This window comes from Cucurbita pepo, chromosome 11 (genome assembly GCF_057944985.1).
Source record: "Cucurbita pepo subsp. pepo isolate OVF chromosome 11, ASM5794498v1, whole genome shotgun sequence".
Lineage (NCBI taxonomy): Eukaryota > Viridiplantae > Streptophyta > Magnoliopsida > Cucurbitales > Cucurbitaceae > Cucurbita > Cucurbita pepo.
The window spans coordinates 14,730,069-14,749,984 of NC_141808.1; the positions used below are offsets into that span (position 1 = coordinate 14,730,069).

Below are 19,916 nucleotides of genomic sequence, written 5' to 3' on the forward strand. Positions count from 1 at the left end.
GGGTATAAAAAAAAAATTAATGATTTGAAGAAACCCGACCAACCCAACTTAATTTTTGAATTTTTTTATCAACTTATCTAGGTTGAGTTAATTTAAATAAATAAAGATATATATATATATATATAGTTGAGTTTAACTCACTCAAATAATTTTTTTTATATATATTTTATTTTTTATTACAAATAAAAATTGAAATAAATGACATTAAAAAAATCAGAAAATATCAACGGAAAAAAAAGGAAGAAAACGGTTAGAGTCCACTTCAGAAGTATTGTGGATAAGATTTTTTTAATTTTCTTTTCGAATTTCTTTAATTTTTCGTCAAATTCACACCCTCCACTGCCCCCCTTCCTCAGCTCAAAGCTCCATGGCTGGGCTCTCCGGCCGCTTCCCTTTCAAATCTATCTCATCTCAATCCTCCGCCACCGCCACCGCCACCACCTCCTCCTCCTCCTCCTCCGCCACTCCCTTTCGAACCTCAATTTTCCCTCTACCCCTCCCCTCCTCCAAATCCAATGCCTTCAGATTCCGCCTTCACAACTCCAACTCTCTGCGTCTCGTCTCCTCTCCAATTCGTACTTCTGTATTTGCTCGATACGGCGGCGCTCCTCGATCTTCAGGACCGACGGGTTCTAAGCGCTCTGAAGATTCTCTTGCTCTCGATGTTTCCTCCATCAGGTTTGTGCCTTATACATGCAAGAGTTACATGACGAATGAATTTTGTTTTTGATTCCGAGTTTTTATTTTCTTTATTGCCTTTTCTTGTGACTGATTTGTATAGGTCGAATAATGTGAGGCTTATCGATGAACAGCAGAATATGGTAGGTGTTTTGTTCTGCCTGAATGGCTTGTGCTTGGTGAAAGGAAATTTAATCTTCTTGAAATGAATAGGTTGGAATTGTGCCGAAGTCCCAGGCGATTCAAATGGCTGAGGATGCCGAACTCGATTTGGTACGTCGTCTTGTACCATTCGTTGTTAAAATAATTGTTTGTCTATGAATTCCAAAGAAACCTTGCTCCAAACTTTAACACTAACACTGTGCGAGGACAAAATGTTGAAATATCATCACTAGCCTGATAGGGTCAGACACCTAGATATTTTAGGAAAAAGATCTAGATATTTTAGGAATAGATTGTATAGCTTTTAGTATAAATACCCTTCCGCCCTATCTAGGTTTTCATCCCAAGAAATACAAAGCACAGAGTGCAGCAATAGTTTCCACAGAGTGTCTTGTAATCTCTTTTCGATTGGTGTTAATAAAGTGCGCGAGTGTTTCCCACAAAAAGTTGTGTTCAACACAAAATACATGGCTCATGTTTCTTTTGAAACTATGAAATTGAGAATGTGCTTTTTAGCTTCAGCTTGATGTTGATCTTAAATCTTAATTCCTTTTTCACTCTCTGCTTGTTTAATGTCACTTGGGTTTTGGTTTTTATCTTCAATAAACTGTTCTCTATATAAAACTGAGCATGGAATCAAAAGCTTATGGTAATTATAATTGAAAATTATAGTTCTAAGTTATAGCAGTTCATCCATAACTAGAAGAATCTTCGCATGGTGAATGTTTTTCATTCCAGAGTTGTGTATTAGGCCAATTTTACTGTTTTCTCCGATTTAAAATTGTAATTTCTTTCCATATGGGCGTAAACCGGTAACGAAACTTCTATCTGTCAACACAAGACTTGAAACTTTCTCAGCAATCAGCAGTTTAGTTGTCTGCATACTCAAGTTTGGCTGATGCAATTTACGAACCCGGTTCACAGTCTGTGTATTGTTTACTACATGGATAAAGATGGTCATGGACTATTATTTTCCTGGAAACCATGTATGTAACAACCCAAGCCCACTGTTAGCAGATATTGTCCGCTTTGGCCCATTACATATGCCGCCAGCCTCACAGTTTTAAAACACGTCTACTTGGGAGATGTTTCTACACTCTTATAAGAAATGTTTCGTTCCCCTCTCCAACCGATGTGTGATCTCACATCGGTTGGAGAGGGGAGCGAAACATTCCTTATAAGAGTGTGAAAACCTCTCCCTAGAGGATGCATTTTAAAACCTTGAGGGAAAGTCCAAAGAGAACAATGTCTGCTAGCGGTAGGCTTGAACCGTTACAATGTACTTTTGTTGCTTTGTGTTGGATATAGCTAATTCTTTCAATTCCATTCAGGTTGTATTATCCCCTGATGCAGATCCTCCGGTTGTCAGAATAATGGATTACAGGTATGCCACTTTCTCACTCTGTTCTTCCCATTACCTCTCTGCTTGTGGAAAAAGTTGTATTTGCTCAAGTCCAATACCAATCTGATGAACTTTAATGATTACACTAGTTCTTATAGTAAACCCGTTGAGATGATTTATTTTCAATTAATACTTCACTTTCAATTAAATGTTCTTGAGAAAGTAATATATGAAAATACTAAAGAGATGGAAACATGGTACAATGTAATGGAGAAACAATGAAAAATATGATGATTGTTATGTTTTCACTGGGAGAATTAAAGGGTCACATTCGTTTTTCCTTGTTGAATTTTGTTCCTTTTATGTTGAGATTTTTCTTTTCCTGTCTTTCTCAGTAAGTATAGGTACGATCTACAAAAGAAGAAACGAGAACAACAGAAGAAAAGTGCTGGTGAATCTCTTTCTTAATTGAGTCTGCACAATTTATTTGGTTCACAAACCTTTCAGATTTGGGGAAAGATACTAATAATGTGTGGTTTTGAATGTTAGCTACTCGCATGGATTTGAAGGAGCTTAAAATGGGGTAACACATTCCTCAATTGCTTTGTTTTTTGGAGTTTTCCTTTCTTTTCTTCTTCTTCTCAACCTATTGAACTTATGACTTCTAAGATCAATAATCAACCTGCAAAGCCAAGAGTCATGAGAGGCTTTTGTTCCTTGCTTTTTGCTGCCATTTCAGAAATAATTCTGCACACGTTCCTTTTCTCAATCTCAACCTTCTGGTTGCTATTATTATTGCACAGTTATAAAATTGACCAACATGATTACTCTGTTCGTTTGAGAGCTGCAAAGAAGTTTTTGCAAGATGGAGATAAGGTTTCTTCAGGAATCTTTTCTATATCTTTTATCTTCTCTTCATGCATCCAAATATATTGTTATATTTTGTTTGCATCACTTTGGAAATCTTGTAACGAATATTGTAGGTTAAAGTTATAGTGAACTTGAAGGGTCGTGAAAACGAGTTCAGAAAAATAGCGATTGAGCTCGTCAAACGTTTCCAGGAAGAGCTCGGGGAGGTACTCATGTTCTATCAGTTTTGTGCCACCTTTAATATCTGTTCATCATGGCAATACTAGAGAAAAATGATGCTCCTTATTTTTTTAAGTGAAAATTGAAAGTGTAGTTTTAGACACTTGGTTGAACTATTTTATCTCTGATGTCTGACCCCATGAAAAACGATTGTACCTTCAGGGAGAACAGTTTCTAAACCTGTTCAATTTAACCATTTTCTTAAGGTCTGTGGCATGTGAGTTTCCAGGCTTGTAACAGACATCCGCTAACCGATATGAGGAGACGATCTGTCTAACCTACAATATTTGAACTCATTCATGAGATTTTGTTATCGAAAATCTCATAGATAGGTGGCTAAAATGGGGTTTGGACCTGTTACTTTATTATTATCCAAAATCTCAACGAGAGCCTAAGTAATCTAGGAAGGGGCTCTAGTCAAGCAAGATAAGGCCTAACGAATAATTAAGAAATCTATACTGATGGAGATCCAAAGAGAGGTGTGATATTTAACGTGGGATCAATGAGAGGCTTTTTTGGCGATTTAGAGGGGTTGCTTGGTGTCACAATCGCACTTTTTTTGGTAGCAAACTTTGCGATTGTGCGGCACTCACTTCCCAACACCAAGTGAGTCAAGCCAATTTGTATTCGCGTCGCCTACGGTTGAGCAACGTATGCTCAAGCCTCTCGCCTCGATTTGAGAAGAATATTTTAGAAAATGGGGACAGAGAGATTTTGAAAACCAGATTGAGAGAGATTGAAAGCAATGTTATATAACATACAAGCAAAAGGCAACACAACGGCTTAAATAACATATAACCTTTTGGGTAAGGAGAATCTGACAACTAGTCGCATCCCCCTATAGTACATTTTGCGGCGATTCAGGTCTGACAGGCCTAGACGTGATTTTGCCGAGTGGTCATACAAAATCAGTGGGAGAAGTTGACAACTAGTCATACCCAACTAGTCATACCCCCTATAGTACATTTTTGGGCGATTTCGCCGAGTGGTCGTACAAAATAGAAAATACCATAGTAAGGCAATACAACATGAAACTAAATAAAGGGTTTGACATGGGATGGGCATGCAGCCACGAACAACACACCCTGGACGAGCATGACCGTGACACTTGGTACCCATTCAGAACATTTTGATCACATTGCTCATTTTTAGTGTTTTTTCTTTCGTTCGAGTCTTTTTATCTCTCTTATTTATTTACTGAATGTAAATATGATACCTTCTGTTATTGTCTCTCTTCTCCATTGACCTTCTCAATACTTTATTATGCACAGCTTGCAACTGAAGAGGCCAAAAACTTCAGAGACAGGAATGTATTTATTGTTCTAGCTCCTAACAAGGCTGTTCTTCAAAAGTCTCAAGAACCCCCGAAGAAAAAAGATAAACCTGCTGCAGTTAATGAAGTTTCGGCCGCTGTCGAAGCTCCGGAAGCGCCGAGCTTAAGCCAAAAATAGAAGGGTTAGTCACAACAATCTCAATCTACTTCTAGCATATAGAGATATTTGAGAGATTAATGTATAATGTCCTGTTTAATCTTATGCACCAGATTGTTGTTCATCCTTTTTTTTTCTTTTTAGAGGAATGTTTAGAAATCAGATGTGCTACTCATTCTTTTGAAAAGCATCCATATCTCTGAGCTTACTTTTTAGTTTGCTCCAAACTTAGCTTTTAGTGCCTAAGAGGATAGTGAGAGTGATTATTAGCTATCATATCATAGGTTGGCCGGGACAGCTTTACGTGTTGAGAGAGTTGACCACTCCATGATTTCATAAAAGAATGAGGGGTAGGGTCAACGATCACTCATGTCACGGGCTAACAAGAATTCAAGACAATTCCTGTGAAACTCTTTCCTCTATGCTTCTTGGGAATTTCTTCTCTTCGATGAAAAACTCTATGGAGAGAATTCCCCTTACTCGACTTTCATTCTTAAACAATAAAAATAATAAATGGCTTATAGGAAAAGTTCAAGCCACGTTGTCCACCTACTTAAAATTTAATATCGTACGAGTTTTTTTGACAACCAAATGTAGTAGGGTAAGACAATTGTCCTTGAGTGGAGTTGATGTTTTGTGTAACACACGGTAATTGGTTTAGTTTCATAGTTCATATTTCTAAGAAGTTAGTTTGGTTCGATAATTTCAATAAAAAAATTAAACGATGAAATACCATTTTAGTCTATTTACTTTCAAACTCATTCTATTAGCCCAAATACTATTTTAGTCTATTTACTTTCAAACTTGTTCTATTAGCCCACGTTGATTAAATCATAAAATTAATAGTTATTGCTAATTCAATGGTATTTTTTTAAATTGAATAAAATAAAAGGAGTTAAATTATACCAAATTAATTTTCAGGTGAATATATTTTTTAAATTTAAAAATAATCCCAATGTTCTTTTTGTGAACATTAACTATAAATTGACAATGATTAATTTATTGAAAGTAATTAACTAAATTTGATCCTTTTATTAGTATAAATAATTTTTATAATTTATTCTAAATAATATTTAAAACACTAAGAAACTGATTTTTTTTTTTTTTTTAAGTACTTTGAAGAGAAAATGTTACTATAAAATAGAATAATTTGTACAAAATGAGTACAATTTTATAAAAATATCAAAAAAAAAAAAAAAAAAAAACTAGTAATTATCCTTCAATTTAATATAATTGACACATGAAAATATGAAAATAGTTGAGATGCTGTGACTCAAACACTAGTGAATATAAACACAATAAATTGGAGGCCATATTACAAATTTAGTTCATAAACTTAGAAAAATTATAAACCCATCTATTAGACACAAAATAGAAAGTTTAAGATTACTTTTGATATAAAATTATGAAAAATTATAAACCCATCTATTAGACACAAAATAGAAAGTTTAAGATTACTTTTGATATAAAATTTAAATTTGTATCTAAAACGGCTCAAATAAAATTTTAAATTTTCAAGTATCTCAAGAACCTAAGTATATTAACTCATTAAGACACGTTTAAAAGTTAAGTGGCCAAATAGACACAAATCTCAAAGTTTTATAAACTAAACTTGTAATTTAACCTGTAAAAATCAAGGAGACAAGAGCTTTGAGCGTTCCCCGATCCTAAGACCACCTCGAGAAGTAGGATTTCAAATATAAGTTTTCAACTTGAGGCTAACTCAAAACCTTAAAAACAGATATTTACTATCCAGCCACTCTCAGAGGTATACAAGTTGAGATAAGAGTTTGAGAGGAATAGAGAAAAATGGTTCCGACAATCTTGGAAACAATAACATGAAGGGATGTACAAGGTTAAACCTGAAACCCATTTGCTGTTAACTATAAGTTATACAAACCTTGTGTCGCATCAATCCACCATACAAATTCAAAAGAGAGTACAGATTTGGGACTGTCATGAAACAAAACAGCTAAATTAAGAACTGTACAACTTAGTAAAACAACACTGATACACATTGAATTAGGAGAGTATTAACCCTGCATTTGACTGTAACCTCCATCAAATTCGGAAAATATCTGTTTGGAATCTCTCGTCGTATAACCTCCAATGGCCATACCTCTCGGTGTGAAAGACCGACCTCGGAATATAGAAATTCGGTTTCCTAATCTCCAAATTCTCCAGACTCGACGTAGCATTCACGATATCACGACTTGTCAAGTTCACACACCCAAACAGATCCAAGTACTTGAGATTTGGACATCCTTTACAGATCAAAGTTAGAGCTTTAGCAGAGAGTTTAGAGAAACAGAGTTCAAGGTGCTCCAAGTTGGGCATGAATTTTTGAATAGCCACAGCTTCTGAATCCACATCTTGTGGGCAAGCATTTAGATAACTGTCAGGGACAATTCCTTTTTGTTGGGAAGGATCTAAAGTGTTGAAAAAGTTTCGTTTTAGAGTTTTGATATTTGGACAATGCTTGCCGATTAACGACAAAGATACGTTCGAGATTTCATGACAGTAGCTGATATCTACTTCCCGGAGCTTTTGGCAACCAAGAGCAATCTTAGCCATTGATCTATCAGTAACATTGGCGCAGCTCTTGATGGAAAGAACCTCAAGGTTTGGACACCTAAAATGTAAGTAAGTAAGTTGAAGGCCATCAATTTTATCCAAAACCCAAACCTCATGACCAGAGTCTTTTGGATTAACATTTATGAAAACCCTTCAAAGGTCAATCCAAACAAGCTCTTGAAAATTGCGGAATGATCCATAGTCGATCGACCGGTTCAAAAATTTCAACAACATAATTGGAACAACGATCTATCTTAATATGTGAGATACCACATTGGTTGGAGAGAGGAACGAAGCATTCCATATAAGGGTGTGGAAACCTCTCTCTAGAAACGCATTTTAAAACCTTGAGAAAAAGCTCAAAGAGGACAATATCTACGAGAGAGGTTTCCACACTCTTATAAGGAATGCTTCGTTCCTCGAGGAATCTCACATGATATTATAGCAACATTTATATAAAAATTCACAGTTATGCTACAGTTTTGCATATCCAACTAACAAGAAAAGGACCAACCAAAGAGAATAAAGAAAAGGATGTTTCCAGAACAAGAAATCCTTCGTTCCTATCTTGAATGTGTTATCCAAAAATTTTTATTCTAAAAGAACTGCACATTGATTGGTTAAAACAGATGCAAAGATCTAGTGATAGTTTTTAATTGACTTGATCATAAAATTCACAACCCAAGTGCTTGCTGAAGAGGGAAAAACACCAAACGATGAAGGAAATCTTTTACCCTAATTGAACAATAAAAGCTTCGTGATAATTGTAATTAAAATTTAAAGAAGAAGAAGTGAGTTAATTACCCTTGAGCGACCAATTGGAGAGATGAATCGGAGCAGTGTCTGATCCGAATAAGGGAAAGAGATCCAAGGCTCCATTGGACGGCAGATCGGAGCATGGAATCAATTTTGGCCTCGAATTGGGGCGACCACCAGGCCGGGGACTCGGTGGGGGTGGAGTCGAACCTGGGTTCGAGGTCGAAGTGGGAAAAGAGAGAGGAGTCGGTGGCGGCGCGGAGCCAGAGCTTGCAGACAAGCATGGGTCCGCGCCACCGCTGCTCGGTGGTTAGCCGAGAGAAGATGTTGGTTAGGCACTCCTGCGTCAGCTCCGCCCACGATGGCTCTGCCATTTCTTGGGTGACCTTAGGAATTCAGGAATACACAAAGCTATGAGGATAATAAAAGAGTTCTATCTCTCTTCCCCCTTGACGAGACGCGCGCCATATTACAAAAGAGGCTTCTACCGCGTCGTTTCAGACTTATAAATCCATGATCATCCTCTTAATTAGTCAACGTGGGTGAGACTCCCTTTCAACAATCCTCTCCTCGAATAAGGTACACCGTAGCACCTCCTCTGAGGCCTATGGAGCCCTTGACTGACCCCTCCTTAATCGTGGTTCGACTCCTTTCTTTAGAGCTCTCGAACAAAATACACTTTTTGTCAACACTTGAGGACATGATAAGTTAAGGGGCATGATTCTGATACCATGTTAGAAACTACGACTCTCTTCAATGGTATGATATTGTACACTTTGAGCATAAGCTCTCGTGATTTTACTTTTGTTTCTCCAAAAGGCCTTGGCCTCGTACCAATGGAGATGTATTCCTTATAAACCTATGATCATTCCCTAAATTAGTCAATCTAGGACTCCCTCCCAACAATCCTCAATATTATTCTGATATGTTAGCGGCTAAGATATCAGTAGAAATGTTCATTTCTTTCCTTTTAAGTAGAACGTTTAAATCTCCACTCGTGATAGAGTCAAGCCCTATTCCATGTTTAAATCTCCACTCGTGATAGAGTCAAACCCTGTTCCATAAAAAATTGAGAGTTTATCGTTATTGGATCAAGAAAATCCCTTTGATTATAATCTCATTTCTTATTTTATGTTCCATCTCACTTGCTTCGTCATTAAGAAAATAAGAAAAATTAATGTGTTTATTATTGTTTTTTCTCTCTTATTTTTATTATCATTATTTTTTAAAATAATACTCTATGTTCGGATTTTTCAGCTTTGGGCTGATAAAGAGATTTAAGTTTCGTATTTTAACACAACATATGTGTCAAACTCATCAAACTTGAGCGTTTCTTACAGTTTCGTTGAAAAATATCGAAAGAAACTTAATTTTTTCACATAATGATTTACGTACCTCCATGAGGGTCTTCTCGACAATGTTGAGGTTATGAGGTCTTACAAATACGTGGAAAATATTAAAATACTTGGATGATATTAATAAAATAAAAATTTGAATCAATAAAAAGAGTAAATGAGAAGATGGTCACATTTGTTAAGGCCATGTGAATGTCAAAATTAGTAATGTCCCATCCTATCTTTCCACCTTCTTTCATATATATACACGCACCGACCGAGTTTCTCGTTTAGATTTTTATCATGGCTTCGTTTTAGGTAGAAAATCAAGATTAAGGCTTCGTTTTAGGTAGAAAATCAAGTGACGAATCTGCATTTCGAATTAAGAATTGTTGTTACACTTTTTGATTCATTTCCCGTTCCTTTTGTCTTGGGCATCTCACTTGGAATGACTATGTATTCTTATCCCGGACCATTTGGAATGTTGTGAATTATTTTAGCTTCTTTTTTTTATAGGGCGCATTCTAAATCCGACAAGGATATAAGAATATGTATATTTTTTTTATAGGGCGCATTCCCATCCTCAAATTTTAAATATAGATTTAGTAACTATAAATCTTTTAAAATTGTTTAATAAATCAGCTAAAATTTTAAATTTTTATATAAAAATAATATCTATAAATCTTGTTCGAAAAACTTTTAAAATTGTTTAATAAATCAGCTAAAATTTTAAATTTTTATATAAAAATAATATCTATAAATCTTGTTCGAAAAACTTTTAAAATTGTTTAATAAATCAGCTAAAATTTTAAATTTTTATATAAAAATAATATCTATAAATCTATAAATTTTTAATTTTGCATTACTAGATCTCTAAAAAAAATCTAATTTTTTTTAATATTATCTCATCATAATTTGTTGTTTCTAATTTATTTTTCTTATTTTATACAAAATGTAATATATAATTAAAATTATACAAAATTTTATATAATTTTAAATGTTAATACAAGTTCATGCTCAATCGAAATATATGTCTATTTTGTTAAATATATGATTAAAATAAATCAACATAATTTTGCTAAGTATCCTTCTATTTATTTACATAATTTTATGTAATTTCTTATTTTATTTTATTTTTTAAAGCAATTTTAAAATTATGAAGGTTTTAAGGACGCCTCAACTATTTATTTCTACGCTAAGGAACTTCAAAACGCCATTGCCGACGTTTCATCAGTCCCGATTTGTTTCAACTTTCATCTCCATCCAAATTATTCCAAACTTCTTAGGTCTAAGTTCATGACCACGCATCCATACAGTGTCTCAACAAAATCTAAATCCAACCGAATCAAGAAACAGAAAGCTGAACAGATCTATGTAGATGAAATCCAATCCAAAAGCTACATGAGCACCAAAAGCTTAACAACCTTATTCGAAAAAGGCTAAACACAGAGTTGAAGAGATTCAAACCGGTTTCTATACCGCCGACGCCTGCGAATAGAGCGGACGCCTGTACTCGTCGAAGAACTGGTCGCGATCGACGTAGACGATGGCGTAGAGTGCGTAAATGATCCCCGGAATGTAACCGAGAAGAGTCAAAATCAAACACAGACAAAATTCCACCTGCAATCATACCATTTCCACACAAAATTAGACCGAAAACCAAAACCTAGTCCAGATCGACGTCATCTGATTTAGATCAGAGAGAAGTTTCGTCGGCTGTTTTAGGTCACCAGGAGTTCAGATTGGGCGAAATTACAGAGAGTCAGAGAGATGGAAGAAGAAGTAAGATTACCGTGCAACAGCCGTGCTTTAGGCAAACTCCTAGAGGAGGAATGAGGATGGCGATGAGAATCTCGCAGCAGATCTCACATCCGTTCGCCATTTTCGAGCTTCGAGAGAGATCAGAGAGAGTTGTGGAAGAGAGTGGTTGATTCAATCAATGCGGAGGTACTGCATTTTGTTATTGCTTTTATAACCGATTGACCATCCAATACTTTTCTTCCACTTGTTTTATCATTTCATATTTTTATAATTTTATAATATACACGTTAAAAATAATCTTTTTTTTTTTTTTTTTTTAATTTATATTTACAAATTTTTTATAATTTTATTTATATCCACGTCAATAATTCATGCTTTGAAAGTGATCCATTTTTTATTTTTTATTTTTAAATTTAAAGATATTAATTTTAAGGGCATTTTTAATTTTTTAAAATAGTTGAAGGGTATTAATTAAACTTTTAAAAGTTAAAAAAATGTTTTTGATTTTTTTTTTAGTTAATTCTCTGCCTAATAAACTCGAACTCGTCCTTAACCCATTAAGGAAAAAGAAAAAATAAAAAGACAAGTTTCATAGCTTTGGGTCCGCTATCCTGATCATGATTTTCCTACCCTCAGTGGGTAAAGTCCTTCCCTTTTTGGTCGGTTGTGGGTGAGGAGGGATTCGAACCCCTGACACCGTGGCTCGTAACCACGTTCTTTAATGCTCTAAGCTACTGGCCCCACCCCGTCTCCACTGGATCTGTTCTCGGGGGTATCCTAAAAAAAGGAACCTTTCCCCTCCCCAACCATTTGCCATTTTGGATTAAGAAGATGTGGAAGCGTCTGTCTCTATAAGAAGGTGCGTTCCAAGGTGTGAAGTAAGAGATAAAAGTGGGAGAGATACATATGTGGGTGAGTTACGGGTGACATGTGTTTGAACCATAACCAACTAAGGTACATATGTGAGTCAATTATAATAAGCTTTTTGTTACTAGAGGTTAGCTGGTGATCCTTTAGTAGCCTTGTGATACTCAAATAAAGAAAGAGTACATCGAATGAACTGAAATTATTTTTTGAATGAGAGTTATCATAAGAATATGATGACTGAGAAATACTTAAAAGAATGGATAGTTACTGTATATACTAACAAAGTGTATCTTCTTTTTTGGTGGCTCGAGATCATAGGAACTCAAAAATTAAGTTTTGGTTGAAACAATTCTATGTCGGGTGACCTCCTTGGAAGAGAAACAGAAGCTTACCATAGATGTTTGGAGGGTGTCGTTGAACTCGTTTGAGTAGCAAAGAGGTGCAAGGATGACTCTCGATTGTAGGCAGAGCGAGCTAAATCGAAGCTAAAACGAGGAGCAAAATCAGCACCAAATATTTGTTTTCAAGCAAATGAAAGTCAAATAGACGAATCGAGAAATTAGACAACAACGGTGAACCAAAGCAGCAACGAGCGTGGGGTAAATGGTGTTGGAGGGAGTGTAACAAAGGCCCGAATGAGGAAAAAAGTTGAGAGTTTTAAGATAGTCAACGATAGCTATAACTCAACCCGTATGGTCGGACACCAGATTTAAACTTTTTTCTTTTTTTTTGAAATAAAGGTCGGGGTGACTAATAACTCAGGTTGGGTTGAGTTATTAACTTATTTAATTAAATAATGGTAGAAAATTTAATTTGATTAAAAAAAAAAGAGTTATTTATTTATTTATTATTATTATTTTTATTATGGTAAGGCTTTCAAAGTTGGGCGGTTAAGGATAAAAATGGTTTTATTCTAAAAATAATTTCCTTTTTTAAAATAAAACGGAAAAAATATGGCCAAAGGAAAAAAAATAAAAAATAAAAAAATAAAAAAAACCCTTTTTTTGAGCAAATAAAATGAAATAAAATAATATTTGAATCAGAGATGTGGGGGAGAAAAGGAAATTGGTTGTCTTGGAGGGCGAGATTCACTTCCATGACTATGGATGCCGATTGTTGATCCAGGTTTTCTCCCTCCTTTCTTCTCATCTTCTTCAACTTTCCTTCTTCTTTGCCTCTCCCTCCGCCGCTCGCCGGAATCCCTAACCCTAACCCTAACCCTAACCTTCGCTTTCCTCTTTCGTTTTTCTTCGTTTTGACCATGGAGTTCAAGTTCCGTGCCGGCGATCCCCGATCGCCGCCACCGCCGCTGCAGTGTGCTTCTTCTATGCCGCCGCTTCAGTGTGTTCCTCCTATGCCTCCGCTGCAGTGTGCTCCTCCTATGCCGCCGCTGCAGTGTGCTCCTCCTATGCCGCCGCTGCAGTGTGCTCCTCCTATGCCGCCGCTGCAGTGTGCTCCTCCTATGCCGCCGCCTGGTTTCTGTTTACCTAAGCAAGGATTTCCAGGTTTATGTTGTTTGTAAGCTGTTTTCTAGTTCGCATTGCGTTGTTTCTATGTTTACTCTGTTTGGATTCCGTGAAAATCAAGCGGACTGGAGAGGTTGAAATTTCTTCCGTTTTTTTGATGATTTGGATAGTGAATGGTTTTCCTTGGAATTGTGGAACTTTTTCTGAATGCGCTGGGATTCTGGCCGGCTTTAGGATGAGAAATTTAATTGCAATTTCTTAAATTTTGGATGGAAGTTTCAATTTAGGGAAATAAGTTTAACTTTTATTCTTCGTGTATATTACCGCGAAGAAATTTTATGCTTTTCCTTTTCTAGCTTGGTTAGGGTTCTTTACTATTTTAGGTTACGGAAGCGGTTCCACTTTGTAAAACCCCAAACATATCATCCCAAGCGGTTTTAGGTGCGGCTGCACTTATACAAGGCATTTGAGAGAGGAATCTTGGATTTATGTTACTTTTCTCTGGTTTTACTTGTTTTTCGATTTCGATTTGATGGATTTGAATTCAACAGACGCCTATCTCGGACGAACCACGAACATGGCAACACTGAGAACGCCGTTTGATACCAACGAGGTAATGCACTGCGAGATGGAGTTGATGCGATTGAGACAAGAGAAATTGGTGCTGGAGATTGAACGGCAGCGATTTCTGGAAGAGGATGCGAGGAGAGAACTGATGTTGTTCGAACGAGAGAGAGCGATTCGTGAAGTTGCGCAATCAGTGGGATATCCTCTCCGACAGCCCCAACCATGGGGAGTGCCGTTCGCTGCGGCAGGGCCTTCTCTGTCTCCGTCGCCTGCGGTAATGGTGCAATCATTCCAAGAATGGCAGAGAATGGATAAAGCAAAAAGTTCCGAATGCCTAGGGTTTGGTCCAGCGGCATTGCCACCACGGGTTCAGCCGTTTATGGCGGAACACTATAGGGAGCGTCAAGTACTACAGCCTGATGAAAACAAACTCATTGTACTGGTTTGGCTCTATCTCTATCTTTTTACTTTCCTTTCATGATGAATAGATACCATGTTTTAGGGCTTTTACAACCACCTTTGGCTCTGTCTTTTTTCTTAAAAAATTGGTTTTTTTTTCTTAAATTATAAGTTTTTGCATACTTCAACTTAGGCACTTCCACTCCCAATTTTATGCATATCCGTTCTTAAACTTTTAGAACATGTCGGGTGTGACTTTAAATGTTTTTATTTACGAGTCTAGAAACAAAATTGTAAGGTTAGTGTTCCATTAGACATAAAATTCAATTTTATATCTAATGGATCAATTAACCTTTAAAAGTTCTACATATGTCAAAGATCTATGGAATTGAAAGTTTAGGGACCTATTAGACATTTTTAAAGTTCATAGACCTTTTAGACACTAATTTTGACGGTTTAACGATCAAGTAGACCCAAACCTCAAAGTGAGATAGTAGCTAACCTCAAAAAATGTAGTATATGTCTACTGCTAAATGTTCATTTTGATTTTTTTAAAAAAATTAAGTACAATATCTAGTACGATCGCTTTTTCATGAACAGTTCAAAAGGTCAATGTTTCTAAGATTTGAAATTGGAGTTAAAGATGTTTTTTAGATTTAATTATGGTTTCGATCCCTTTGTTTTTATTATTTCATTTACCCTATAGCTTTTATTGTTTTTTTTTTTTTGTTCTTGTTGTGTTCCCAAAAGACCAATTTTTTTAGAGAAAATTATGTGGTTATTCTTTTCATAATCACGAATTTGTGACCAAGGATTTCAATCCACACAAGCACTTGAATTTACCAATCACTGAATCAAAATTTTCAAAACTAATACTGATTGCCAAATAAATCTCCCAACTGCTCTTAAATTTGATAGTTTGATTTGAAATTTTGTCTACTTTTACTTTTTATCTTTTAAATAGTATTTTAATAGTTGAACTAAAAATTTAGTCCCTTAACTTTAAGATTTTAAGATTTGTGTATATTTGTTTCTAAACTTTCAGAAGTGTTTAATAGGGCTTTGTACTTTCAATTTGGTGTTTATTAGGTCTCCAAGCTTTCAATTTTTGTCTAATAAGTTCTTGAGGTTATAAAATGTCTATAGGTCCCTAAACTTTCAATTTGTATCGAATATGTTTTTGATATATTCAAACCTTCTTATAATTAATTTATGTATTAGATATAAACTTAAACTTTATGTAAAATAGACTCTACATTTTCAATTTTCTGAATCTAGCAGATTCATGAATAGGTCAAAGACCTACCCGACATAAAATTGAAAATTCAAGGATCTATTGAGCACAAAACTGCAAGTTTAAGTATCTATAAGTCATTTATTAAGCTTTAATGACTTATTAGACACAATTGAAAGTTCAAGAACTTATTCTATATTTATCTCAAATTTTAGTTATCATAGTGATTAAACAATTTAGATTCTAAAGGTTGCCAATTTTGGGTAAAACAGGCTGTAATATTGGAAGATAAGTAATCAAACTTGTAGAAATATTTATGTGAACTTTTATTTAAATTTACTAGGACAAAAAGGTAGTTTTCCATTCGCTTGTGTACTAATTATATAGGTATGATTGATGATCAGTTTTGTATTATCAAACATGGTTGGAATTCTAGGCAATCACAATTCAAATAATGGCATTATTTACGAATTAGAAAGATATTACACATCTTTTTGTAGGTGAACTAACTTCCTTCATGTCAAATGGTTTGCAATCTGATTTTGATGTCTTAATTTCGGTGAAATTTTGCGGTTCATACAAAACAAATGCCCTTTGTAAGAAGTGTTCATGTGTGTGATGTGCTGAATCTGTCTTTCTAGTTCTTCATTTCATGATATTGTAAAGTCATGTTAGAACTATATTCATTTGCTTTCACCTTATAAATACAACTTAAGAAGGATTAGGGGCATGCTTGGAATGACTTTTTAAGTACTTAAAACGTGTTTCTAGATCTGAAAAATGTATTTTTAAGCACGAAGTGTTTAAAAATATATTCTTTCAAGTGCAAGAAAAAGAAGTTTTTAAGTATTTAGAAAATCAATTCAAACATGGTCTAAAATTAGACGAGTTCGTTCCTATGGATTTGAGAATGTTGCTGCAGGAAAAACCCGACCCAAATTTATTTAGAGAAAAGAGAAAGGCCGAGATGGCATCAACGTCTTCCGACAACGTCCAATCATCTTATATGAAGAAGACTCCAAAGGGCGAGTTGAGTTGTGCACTGTGTCAAGTTACCGTGACAAACGAAAAGGTTTTTAATGAACACCTTCATGGCAAGAAGCACAAGCGCAGAGAAGCTGGTCTGAGGGCTCAAAATGCAAGCAAATTTTTCCAGGCTGCACCACCCGAGCCATTATCTAACAAAAGGATGAAGCTGGAGAAAACGTTTGGCTCTGCAGGTGCAATCGAACTAAAGGAGTCGAAAGATGGAGAAACTCTTCAAGGTGAGAAAACGGAAGGTAGTTTTGTCACGAACGCATTAATTCCGAACTTTCTGGAATCAGGTGACAAAGAGGATAATGAGCAACAGAACCAGAACAATAACCTGGAGAACCTTCTGAAATCAGGTGAAAAAGAGGATGATAAGCAAGAGAACCTGCAGAACTTTCCGAAATCAGATGACGGTGAGGATAATAAGCAACAGAGCCTGCATAACCCGAACCTGCAGAACTTTCCGAAATCAGATGACAGGGAGGATAATAATCAACAGAGCCTGCATAACTCGAACCTGCAGAACTTTCCAAAATCAGATGACGGGGAGGATAATAAACAACAGAGCCTGCATAACCCGAACCTGCAGAACTTTCCGAAATCAGATGACGGGGAGGATAATAATCAACAGAGCCTGCATAACCCTAACCTGCAGAACTTTCTGAATTCAGGTGAAATAGAGGATGATAATAAGCAACAGAACCTGCAAAACATTCTGGAATCAGGTGACGAAGAGGAGGATGAGCAACAGAACCTGCAGAACCTTTTGAAATCAGGCGAAAACAAGGATGATACGCAACAGAACTTGCAGAACCAGAACCAGAACTCGCAGAACGTTTTGAATTCGCAACAAAACCAGAACCAGAACCTGCAGAACCTTTTGAATTTGCAACAGAACCAGGCAGTGTTTGGGCAAAACTTCACCACTGAGGACCTTCTTGCGGCGAAAAAGAAGTTTAAGTTTTGGTGTAAAAAGTGCAAAGTTGGTGCTTATGCTGCAGGCGTGATGGTTGCTCATTTGAATGGGAAGAAACACCAAGCAAATCTTCAACAACCTGATCAAACTTGGACAGGGAGGCCATTTTAGCTTTCAAGAAACCTGAGAGAGATGCAGATGTAGATAACTGGACAAAAGATGAGGAACGGTCGACAACAGGTATTGCCCGTTGATTACTGGTAGGGCGGTTTAGAATGACTTTTTAAATACTTTTCAAGCTTTTCATAGTCGAAAACGGATTTTCAAAATCGTAGGAGGTGCATGGTTCATAGCCGAAGTCTCGAGAGCCTCGAGAACCTCTAGTAAGTTGACCGTTTATTTAGTTAATATATTCCCATCTTCTTTAGTGCTAAATTATCCTTTACTTGCTCTCTTTTTTGGAGAAAAAGGCTTGCCTGGTGGCTACAGCCATACAACCAACCCAAAGCTAGTAGCTTTGTACAAGTTAGAGTGGTTGGCTTAGCCATAAACAAGCCTTTGATGATATAATAAAGAGCGAGTAAGGGACTGCATTTGGCTTGAGAAGGGTAAAACAAGATATTGTGAATATATTTCCTTAATTATCGTCTCCATTTTGGTGCGAGAACGGTTTTTCGTAGCATGAATCGAGAATGTCGATGAACATGTTCGAAGCTATAATTTGTAGTTTTATATGGTCAAATTGTTCTCGTCCTATTTGTACCGTGAAGGATTGGGTAGCGTATTTTAGTAGGTTATTTTGTTAGTTCTCTTTCATGTTCGTGGGTAATAGTTTCTTGAACTTCAAAATGTACGTACTTAATTGGCCCTTTAAAACCTAAGTACAATGTGTTTAATATATGTCAACGAATCCATTGAACATATAATTGGAAGCTATACTTTTTGAAGTTATTTAACATAAATTTGGAACAATTTTTGAAGTATATGTGCTCATAATTTAACTAAAATAATGTTATAGTCAACATTGTTTTGTTTCTCTAAGCTTTGAAACTACCTCAACTTGAATCAACTTTAATTTTGCTCCTCATTTTTATTATTATTATTTATTTGGTTCTTATGTTTAGTAAAATTGCATCAATAGTTCATACAATTATAAAATGTTACTATATTGAATGGTAGACATGTTTCATTACAATAGCACGAGTATTTACAATTCATGAATCACTAAATACAAAAAAGGCGAACAAAGATTATTCTTGATCATTGGAAAATCTTATAAACTGATCACAATAAATACACTGATTTGAATTACAAAAACGATAAATAAAAGCTTGTTACACAATCAATAGACTGATTTGTATTACAAAAACGATAAATAGTAATGCCATGCTTTTCTTATTTTCTCCCCAAATATGATCCAAATTCTTGACATATCTCCTCAACTATAGATGCGTATGACATTGTTTCTATAGATGGGTATGACATTGTTTGTAAGGTCTCTCTTGATGGTTCTTTCTTCTTATTGTAAAGTAATTACAATAAAATAAAATAAAATGAGAACAATTATTTAGGTGGTAAAATTTCACCCACCCACCTTTTGAGACGTTTTGAGAGGGAGAGAGAGAAATGGGCTTTGAGAAGGAAGAGAAAGAGAGGTGGGTTTTGAGAGAGAGAGAGAGAGGGAGGGAGACAAATGACTTTTGAGATAAAGGAAAGGAGAGAGATGGATTTTGGGAGAGAGTGATATGGATTTTGGGAGAGAAAGAGAGAGAGGGATTGAGGAGAGATATCGATTTTGGGAGAGAAAGAGAGAGAAGGATTGAGGAGAGAGATATGAATTTTGGGAGGGAGAGGGAGAGGGAGAGGGAGAGAGAGAGAGAGAGATGAATTTTGGGAGAGAGAGAGAGAGATGGATTTTGGGAGAGAGAGAGAGAGAGAGTGAGAGAGAGGGATTTTGGGAGAGAGAGAAGAGAGAAAGGGAAGGAGGCGAGAGAGATGGATTTTGGGAGAGAGAGAGAGAGAGAAGAGAGAGAGAGAGAGATGGATTTTGGGAGAGATAGAAGAGAGAAAGGGAAGGAGGCGAGAGAGATGGATTTTGGGAGAGAGAGAGAGGGAGAGAGAGAGAGAGAGAGAGAGAGAGAGAGAGAGATGGATTTTGGGAGAGAGTGAGAGAGAGGGATTTTGGGGGAGGGAGAGAGAGAGAGAGAGAGGGAAGGAGAGAATCTTTTTGGATTGATTGATTTAACAGAGAAAAGAAAAAATAAAAAGGCCTTAAAAGCAAAGCAAAGCAAAGCAAAGCAAAGAACATC

General features: G+C 36.0%; 4 protein-coding genes across 5 annotated transcripts; 2 read left to right on the plus strand and 2 right to left on the minus strand.

Moving 5' to 3' along the window:
• The first annotated feature begins 293 nt into the window (after positions 1 to 293).
• Positions 294 to 4,914, plus strand: LOC111806087 (translation initiation factor IF3-2, chloroplastic). The gene is made up of 9 exons (XM_023691441.2): positions 294 to 678; positions 782 to 821; positions 892 to 951; positions 2,172 to 2,224; positions 2,578 to 2,633; positions 2,732 to 2,765; positions 2,986 to 3,058; positions 3,166 to 3,258; positions 4,543 to 4,914. The coding sequence occupies exons 1-9, from the start codon at positions 368 to 370 to the stop codon at positions 4,720 to 4,722; spliced, it is 900 nt and encodes a 299-aa protein (XP_023547209.2). The 5' UTR covers positions 294 to 367; the 3' UTR covers positions 4,723 to 4,914.
• Positions 4,915 to 6,501: 1,587 nt separating this feature from the next.
• On the minus strand, positions 6,502 to 8,482 carry LOC111804858 (F-box protein SKIP1). Its single transcript, XM_023689662.2, has 2 exons — positions 8,080 to 8,482; positions 6,502 to 7,333 (listed from the first exon to the last, which is right to left on the minus strand). The coding sequence occupies exons 1-2, from the start codon at positions 8,403 to 8,405 to the stop codon at positions 6,763 to 6,765; spliced, it is 897 nt and encodes a 298-aa protein (XP_023545430.2). The 5' UTR covers positions 8,406 to 8,482; the 3' UTR covers positions 6,502 to 6,762.
• A 2,228-nt stretch (positions 8,483 to 10,710) lies between these two features.
• LOC111805664 (PMP3 family protein At2g24040) lies at positions 10,711 to 11,316 on the minus strand. The gene is made up of 2 exons (XM_023690819.2): positions 11,158 to 11,316; positions 10,711 to 10,985 (listed from the first exon to the last, which is right to left on the minus strand). Exons 1-2 carry the CDS (start codon positions 11,245 to 11,247, stop codon positions 10,839 to 10,841), a joined length of 237 nt encoding a protein of 78 aa, XP_023546587.1. The 5' UTR covers positions 11,248 to 11,316; the 3' UTR covers positions 10,711 to 10,838.
• A 1,706-nt stretch (positions 11,317 to 13,022) lies between these two features.
• Positions 13,023 to 18,507, plus strand: LOC111805780 (uncharacterized). Of its 2 annotated transcripts, XR_015422857.1 has the most exons (4): positions 13,023 to 13,498; positions 14,011 to 14,468; positions 16,582 to 17,847; positions 17,943 to 18,507. XR_015422857.1 is itself a non-coding variant. In XM_087128175.1 (3 exons), the coding sequence occupies exons 1-3, from the start codon at positions 13,255 to 13,257 to the stop codon at positions 17,776 to 17,778; spliced, it is 1,899 nt and encodes a 632-aa protein (XP_086984301.1). In that variant the 5' UTR covers positions 13,023 to 13,254; the 3' UTR covers positions 17,779 to 18,507. The 2 variants fall into 2 exon arrangements, 1 of the variants encoding a protein (XP_086984301.1); XM_087128175.1 differs by having other exon boundaries at positions 16,582 to 18,507.
• The last annotated feature ends 1,409 nt before the right edge of the window (positions 18,508 to 19,916 follow it).